Consider the following 8,918-nt stretch of genomic DNA (forward strand, 5'->3'; position numbering starts at 1 on the left):
AGATTTCCATGAGCAGCGGAAAAAAGAATTACAATCATGAATGAACATTACAATTATAGTCGTATATAAAACAAACAGTTATGCAATTTTTACAGAAATTACAGCATGGAAGCTCAAATGAACAAGGATAAACGCTACGAATGTTTGTCGACTCGTCTCCACACTTTTTGCTCATGAACGATTGAACAACAGTAACCTCGAATGCTCGAACGACACGGTCGCAACACTGCACAAACACTTCGCACTCATCCTCAATGATCATCTCGGTCACGAACTCCCCAGCAACACGAACGGCCTCTACAGAACCTCGACGGTGTCAAGTTGAGTATGACAACACCAAGAAGGTTATCTTGGTATTCTCAGTGTGAGAATCTAAAGGGTGGGCTCTGTGTGGACTTGCAATAAGACAGACAAAGGAGGAATCAACAATCGTGTACACGATTGGGCAAGTGGGAGAAGACAGAAACCTATCGCCTAGGTTGATGCCCAATCGTTTAGCTAAAGCTAAGTGATCGTCTAACAAAAGCTAAGCGATCGTTTAGCTCAGTGTCTGTCTCCTACAAAACAACTACACGATCAATTACTTCACTCAAGCTGTCGCTTAGTAAATCTATATTTACTTGACAAGCTTCCGTGAGTTTCTTTTTTCCGAGAGAAATCTCAAAACAATTTTTCAACCTTTTGTAAAAACTTACTAAAATTAGAAAAAATAATTTTCCTTTTATCTCACGTTACCATGAACCACCAATAACCTCCCACTCAATTGGCTATTAAAGAAAAAGATTTAATTATCCAATAATTAATATGATTATAAATATAAATGATAACCAACTTATCATACTATATTTATAACCTATAGTTTTAATATTTCATCTCATGAAACATATAAACCAGAGTTCTTTTTCTATTCCATGGTCCTTCATGTAAATCTCATTTACATTAATCCTCCACTAAATGTATCTCATACATCATACCAATTATATCATATATAATCAAAATACCTCTTGTCAATTTGAACATTCAAATCAACACCAAGAACTAATCCTTAACTAAATCCATTGAGCTACTAAGGGGACCTTATGGACTTGTAGCTTGAAGCTCCAACGGTACGTGAATAATTGACTAAATTCTTTAGTCACGGGATCTACCATCGGTTAACTGCCAGGCACTCCTCTTTATCATAGATATATTATGTGTCCATCTTAACCAATCAGTAGTGCGACAACCCTTCACAGATCGCTCGTAAGTACAACTGGGCCAATAACCGTTATGCCCCTGTAGTTACATCTAACTCCTTAAGTACCACTAATCCTTCGAATGAACATAAGTTATAGTCCTACTATGATTGAGTCCTCTCTTCCAAAGAAAAGCTGTGGCCACTACGTTCAAGCCCCAGAATCAGCCCGTAAGGGAGCAATCTTTCTACTTATCCCTACTTTGGGAAATGAGTGAATTTCATCTTGTGGATTGAGTTCCCAGCTCCCAGATTAGACAAGTTCCCAAAAAGATAGGCATGTTGAGTTGGAAATTTGGTCACTCTTACCCATACTAATCAAAGAACCGCCCTCAAAGGCAGGATTTCCCAAAACACTCAGGATTGAGGTCGTGTCACCTATGGTCGTTTAGGTGAGATGTAAGTCTCTAGTATCAATGGTGTTATATACAGAGTCTAGTCATCTCGTGGTCCATGTCTTATACAAACTCTTTGTATTGGACACCTCCACTCGCACGTCTCCACATGAATGGTCAGGATCTACCATCGTAGTAGTTTACAACACTCGTAAACCTCTACAAAGCGGGTCGTATCTGTAGTGTCACCAGGATCAGGTATCCCACTTTAATCCTTATACTACAGATCTATTTAGGTTATCACTTAAGGCATGATCTACTTGTATATCACATATACATGCTTAACTTCACATAAGATAACCGAGGAGCTTTTTTTATTAGATATGAGTAAATGTCAAAATTAAATAACATTTATTTTATTCATCAAACAATGTGTATCATTTACAAAAAACGAGACTCCAGGAGAATTAGGACACCAATCCCAACAATGTAGATAGTGAAGCAACCAACCATGTCACAATAGATCCCAACAATATAGCAAATCCCTCTGAGTACACAGGTAATGAACATATTATAGTAGGGAATGGACAACATTTAGACATATCCTCAATAGGCAATGCATGTTTAAGTTCCTCTAGTTGCAATCTGAATCTGAAAAACATCTTTTGTGTACCAAATATTGCAAATATTCTGGTTAGTATATCAAAACTGGTTTAAGATAATGATGTTTCTGTTGAGTTCTATAATGATTGTTCTGTTGTTAAGGACAAATGTTTGGGACAAGTATAGGTGAAAGGAACTCTTAAAGATGGATTATATCAGTTGAATAAAGCAGAGGTGATCCCAGTTGATGCAAATATCAAAGAGGCAAGCTGCTTTCTCAACCAAATGAACAAAAATAACAATTCTACAGCATTTGTTCTGTCCAAAAGTGGAGCAAACTTAGTAGAACCAAAAGAGTTGTGGCATATGAGACTAGGTCATCCTTCTCTTCGAGTTTTGGAGACTATATTGAAAACTTGTAATCTTCCTACTAAGTTGAATGAAGAGATTAAGTTTTGTGAATCTTGCTATCTTGGTAAAGCCCATTCCCTACCCTTCCCCAATTCTTTGTCTCGTGCACAACAAAAATTTGATTTAATACACTCAGATGTATGGGGTCCAGCCTCTACAAACTCCACTTAAGGATATAGATATTACATATAATTTATTGATGATTATAGTAGATATCTCTGGATCTAACCTCTTAAACAAAGTCAGATACACTACAGGCCTTCAAACATTTCCTACAAGTTGTTCAAACACAATTTAAAACAAACATTAAAGCACTGCAGTCAAATAATGGTGGTGAATATGTCAAATTGCCTCTTGGTTTCTTGTCCCTATACATCTCAACAAAATGGAAGAACTGAAAGAAAACATAGACACGTCGTAGAGATGGGGCTAACCTTACTAGCACAAGTATCAATGCCTCTTTAGTTCTAGTGGGATGCCTTTCTTAATGATTGTCATCTGATAAATGGTCTTCCCTTGCCAGTACTAAAGTACCAATCACCTATACAACTGATGTACGGTAAACTACTAGATGTTACAAAACTAAGAGTGTTTGGTTGCGCTTGTTTTCCATGTCTTCGAGCATACCAGCCAAACAAGTTTCAGTTCCACTCTGATAAATGTGTTTACTTGGGTCCAAGCATGGTTCACAAGGGACATTGATGTCTGAACAAAGATGGTAAAGTGTTCATCTCCATAAATGTTATCTTTAATGATTCTAATTTTCCTTTCTTCTATGGTTTTCAGGTGCTCGGTCCATCAACGCATAAAACTATAGTGAACAGTGGCCCTCAAGTTCTCTGTCCCAACATAACTCCACTATTGTACAATGCTCCCATTCAACCACCACAATCTGCCTCAAATCCATATAACAGTGCCTCACCATCAAATACCCCTATACCAAATATCAATCCAACCTCTTCCCTCCCTCATATACCTGTTGAACCTATATCCTTTCCCCAAATATCAGATGCATTGCCCAACCCTTGTCCAGATCATACAGCCACCCCCCTTCCACTCAGTCACCTAGCAGCATCACTCCAAATGCCTTACATACAACCCCTGTTCCTAACACCTCTCATCCATTATAGCCTACTCATCCAATGATTACAAAAGGCAAAGCTGGCATTTTCAAACCAAAAGCTTGGCTAAGCATTGCTCAACGTGACTGGTCTTTAACTAAACCAACATGAGTGTCTGATGCACTTGCTACACCTCAGTGGAGGCAAGCTATGGATACTGAATTTCAAGCATTCATCAACAAAAAGACTTAGAAGTTGGTTCCTCCCTTGTAATTTTTGAATTTGTTGGGCAACAAATGGATCTTCAGACTCAAGAAAAATCTTGATGGGTTAATACAAAGATACAAAGCACACCTAATAGCCAAAGGGTTTCATCAACATCCTGGAATTAATTTCTTTGAAACGTTTAACCCGGTGGTCAAAGCATCAACAATCAAGGTTGTTTTAAGCATTGCTATCTCCAAAGGATGAGCCCTCCGTCAGCTTGATCTTAACAATGCTTTCCTAAGTAGAAAATTAACAGAAGATGTCTATATGCAGCAACCACCCAAGTATGTCACCTCTGAGTTCCCTAATCATGTATGTAAACTGAACAAGGCTATATATGGACTGAAACAAGCCCCTCGGGCTTGGCTTGTCTATGTTGATGATGTAATAATCACAGGTAACAATAACCACTTGATCTCTCGGTTAGTGGCCACTTTGGATAACATGTTTGATCTCAAAGACCTAGGCAAATTGAATTACTTCCTAGGTATCCAAGTTCAATATCGGGAGCATGGGTTTATATTGAATCAGTCAAAGTGTGGATGATCTATTACAAAGGATTAGTTTTTCATATCTGAAACCTGCAGCCTCACCTAGCTACTTAGGCAAACACTTGTCTATTACTGATGGAGTTCCTCTCACTGATCCTTCTTATATAGAAGTACAATCGGAGCACTCTAGTACCTAACCAACACTCGTCCGAACATCACATATATGGTGAATCATCTCAGCCAATTTCTCAAAGCTCGCATAGATGCTCACTGGCAAGCAACAAAGAGAGTTCTTCAATACATCAGTGGCACCAAGAACTATGGCCCACTGTTTCAACAAAGCCCTTCACTTGAAGTATCAACTTATTCAGATGCAGATTGGGTAGCAAACATTGATGATAGAAAGTCAGTAGTTGCATAATGTGTATTTGTTGGTGGAAATCTTGTCTCCTGGTTCTATAAAAAAAACAAACAGAAGTAGCTCGATCAAGTACTGAGTCAGAGTATCGAGCCTTTGTACACATGGCTTCAGAAATTGTTTGGCTTCAACAACTACTAAGCGAAATCCAACAGTCCCATTCAGCTAGACTAATAATCTAGTGTGACAATGTAAGTGCAGGGGCCTTAGCCAACAACCCTGTCTTCCATGCTTAACTAAACATATTGAAATCAATGTTTACTTTGTTAGAGACCTAGTCCTTAAATGGAAACTTGAAATCCGATATGTTCCTTCATCAGATCAGTTAGCTGACTGCCTCACAAAACCATTGACATACTCTGAATACTTCAACTTACGGTCCAAACTTGGGATAGCTGAAATCCTCACAAGTTTGAGGGGGGATGTTAGAGAATATGCCACATCAGCGACCAAGGAGGAGTCAAGAAAACACATCAGCTGAAAAATGCCATGTCACTGAGGTGAGTCATGAAGGATTATTCCTTTAGTGCTCTAGATTTCTGTTAGGATTGGGTAATAACAAACAAATATTCTTTCTTCATGTATTGGACCATGTGTCCCAATTTCATTAGTCATTTGGTATATAGTTTTTTAATTCTTTGAATCCCTAAAATAAGGAACAATGTATAAATTGAGTATGCTGCCCCTTTCCAATGTAAGAAAAGAATATAAAGAGGCAAAGTTGAAAAGCTCTCTGTCTATCGTTTAGTAATTTGGTTTTATCGTGTACAACGATTAGCTAAACGATTGAATACACTGTTCATCATTTAGCGCTGAACGTCCCTCGTGTGCTATGAAAAGGTAAATGATAGTCTCTATCGTGTAGCTCCCGAATCCTGTCGTATACAACGAAAAGGTAAATGATAACTCGTTTTACTATCGTGAGTTCCGAGGCTCCATCATGTAGTACGACGAGGTAAATGATAAGGTTTATCTTCACATCATTTAACTACCCGACTCTATCGTGCACAACGAAGAGGTAAATGATACCGTTTTCCATCCGCTTTATTTTTCTAACTTTTAACATGAGGACAAACTTCTTTATTTTAAATTAAAAAAATTATGAATTTAGGATTTCATATTTTATGGAAGAAAAGAATCATGAATGAATTTTTTTTTTTTAACAATTTATATGTAATCCATAATATCTTTTATGAAAACAAAGTTTAAATTATATGTATCTACGACATTAAGTACTCTTAAAACAAAAACTATCACTCTTTAATTACTTCAAATTAAAACTATATGATTTTACATATATATATATGACGACACATAGTCTTTTTATGTATGAGAATGACTATAACGACAAATATGTGATAGCATCGAAATAAAAATTGTTGCATTATATTAAATGTTAAATATAGTGAATTAATATATTTTTATTAGTCTTAAATAAATAAAAATTAGTTATACACATGCCTAACCGACAACGTATGTCCTTTCCTCCATCTATATATGCATAAAAATAAAATCTCTCATGTCATCGAATACATATAGTTTAACTCATAACTTTGAGCCAACATAAATTAATTAACCATACCATTTTAATAAAATGCAATGATAGAGAGTTTATATGCATAAATGGGCAACGTTGTGAGCAAATAAAAAAGTCAATTGATAAATAACAATTGAAAAAAAAAAACTTAGATGTATAAAAATGGTTGAAAACAGAAACTCAATTGATTTAAAAAAACAGAAGAAGAAGAGAATGAAACTAGGTTGATAAAAAAAATACTAAAAAAATAAAAGAAATTACCAATATCATTATTAGACTAAGATCGTATGCTAATAAAGAGTTCAATTGAAGACTTTAGTTTCAAAGCTTTATTTTTACAATTGAAAGTATGAATATGTCAGTCACCACTCTACTTTAAAGGTAGTTGTACAATTTTTTCTAAATTTTATTTAATAAAAGAATATTTTCATGTGTCCACCTATTTCTTATCGATCATAGTTTGTCACATTAGCAAATCTTCTTTTATATGTATACGTTAGTTTTTTTTAAACTAACTAGTTCGAAATGGAATGAATTAAAGAAAAAAATGGTAGTGCAAAGACTGGTAGATATGATCAAGAGTGGTTAAGGATTATTGTAGACATTTCTTCAAAATCTCCAAGCTTCTACATAAAGCTATTCATGAACCTTGTTACTTAGGTATTAGACTAGATGGAAGAGAGATAATAATTCAACATTTCTTTTTTAAGATATTGATTTTAAGCCACAAGTAGGAATTTCGTCCAATAACATGTGGCCCCATTAAAACCACCCTAACATTTTGAAAGTTGTTCTAGCACTTTTATTTTCTAATTAATAATATATATTATATGGATGGAAAAAGGGAAAATCAAAAGATAAACAAAAGGAAAAAAAAACTCGATTATAATACTATTTTAAAAACTTTTTCAACTTTATGAAACACACAAGAACTAAATACAAAATGAACACTATATAATGAAAAGACAACGAAAAAGAAACACATCCCTTCCCCACCTTAAAGCAAATCCCATATATATATATATGCACATCAAAAAAGCACATATATAATTCTTACATAAAAACACATAATTAAAAGAGCATTAAGAAATCCACGCCATAATGATGATGATTATGATCTAAACCATTATCAGTATCTTCAATGAGAAGCTGCCTCCTCCTTATGCTTCTCTTCCTCCTTAGCGTGATAACCTGGGAGTTTCTCCTTGATCTTCTCTAAAAATCCCTTCTTTTCTTTTCCTTGATCTTCTTCATGATGATGAGGAGCTGCCTCCGGGGCTGCTTCCGGAACCGGAGCTTCCTCCGGCTTCTTGCTGTGGCCTGGAAGCTTCTCCTTGATCTTGTCTAGGAGGCCTTTCTTTTCCTCAGGGTGTGCTGCGTCGTCCACCTTCTCAACTGGGATGGCTACTGCTTCGTGTTCGTGTTCGTGTTCCTTAGCTTCTTCCTTCTTTTCCTCTTCTCCTCCTCCTAGTTTCTCCTTCAACTTCTCCTTCAATCCCTTCTTCTTCTTCTTCTTCTTCCCATCTTCTCCTTCCTCCTCATCGCTCGACTGTACAATCATATTCGATAATATCCAATCAATTTTAAGGAAAAGTCAATCAACACTCATCTCATGTGCACATCAAACTTTAGATAATTTTGATTGCTCAAATTGTCTAAGTAAATTTAAGAAACAAACACTACATCATTCAACCAAAGACCGTCATGTGTCCATTTTTTTATAAGAATATCTTTATTCTATTTTTATTATGTAGATTAGGTGCAGTCTAATAGAATAATTCAAAGTGATCCAAGATCGGGCTATTTCAAATGAACTTTTGAATACTAAAGTATTTAAAAGAATAAAACGTCATTTGAAAACAAACTCCAAAGATTGAAACTTACAGAGCTAGAGCTGCTATCGGATCGGGTGAGCTTCTCCAAGAGACTAGGCTTCTTCTCTTCTTCTTCTTCAACCTTGTGGATCGGTGGTGGAGGTTCAGAAACTTCAACTTTCTCGAACTGTTCAGTAACGACGACAACCTCCTCATGAGGAGCTGCAACATGGGGCTTCTGCTCTTCGTCCTTCTTCTTCCCCAAGAAATCAAACAGCCCGCGATCCTTAGCCTCGACGCCACTCTCTTGAACTCCCTCCTCGATCTTCTTGTTCTCGTACTCCGCCATGGCTATGCTATAAAGTTCTCAAGATCACAAAAACAGAGAGATATTTGGTAGTGATGAGTGAGTGAGAATGAATAATAAGCTTTGTGTGTTTGTGTCAAATAAGTTTGGTTGCTTAGTGGGTTTCCAAGTGTACCATTTTATAGCTATAACACAACGCGCCACACGGGTCCAACGCGCCAGATCCTGATCGTAACGCCAAATATTATTATTTTATTAGTATTATTATTATTATTTCTGGCAGGGCAACCGACGTGGTGGATTCAATGAAAAGAAAAGCATTTATTTATTTATTTATTTTAACCAAAAAAAAAAGATGAAAATAAATCATTTCTTCTATTTGCCTTTTTCGTCAAATCTAAACCCCATACGCGGATTACCACGCTTAATGCACGCGCCGA

At 36.2% G+C, this 8,918-nt stretch overlaps 1 protein-coding gene across 1 annotated transcript; it reads right to left on the reverse strand.

Moving 5' to 3' along the window:
* Nucleotides 1-7,215: 7,215 nt before the first annotated feature.
* On the reverse strand, nt 7,216-8,705 carry LOC120075863 (uncharacterized). The gene is made up of 2 exons (XM_039029573.2): nt 8,242-8,705; nt 7,216-7,906 (listed from the first exon to the last, which is right to left on the reverse strand). Exons 1-2 carry the CDS (start codon nt 8,518-8,520, stop codon nt 7,496-7,498), a joined length of 690 nt encoding a protein of 229 aa, XP_038885501.1. The 5' UTR covers nt 8,521-8,705; the 3' UTR covers nt 7,216-7,495.
* Nucleotides 8,706-8,918: the final 213 nt, after the last annotated feature.

Source organism: Benincasa hispida, chromosome 4 (assembly GCF_027475165.1).
Source record: "Benincasa hispida cultivar pf3 chromosome 4, pf3_genome.v1.1, whole genome shotgun sequence".
Lineage (NCBI taxonomy): Eukaryota > Viridiplantae > Streptophyta > Magnoliopsida > Cucurbitales > Cucurbitaceae > Benincasa > Benincasa hispida.

What these genes read in the sequence shown, in the direction of transcription:
- LOC120075863 (XM_039029573.2), bottom strand. Translation starts at nt 8,520, where the DNA reads ATGGCGGAGTACGAGAACAAGAAGATCGAGGAGGGAGTTCAAGAGAGT. An exon ending in CCGATAGCAGCTCTAGCTCT is followed by an intron (nt 7,907 to 8,241) that starts GTAAGTTTCAAT and finishes ATGATTGTACAG; the next exon opens with TCGAGCGATGAGGAGGAAGG.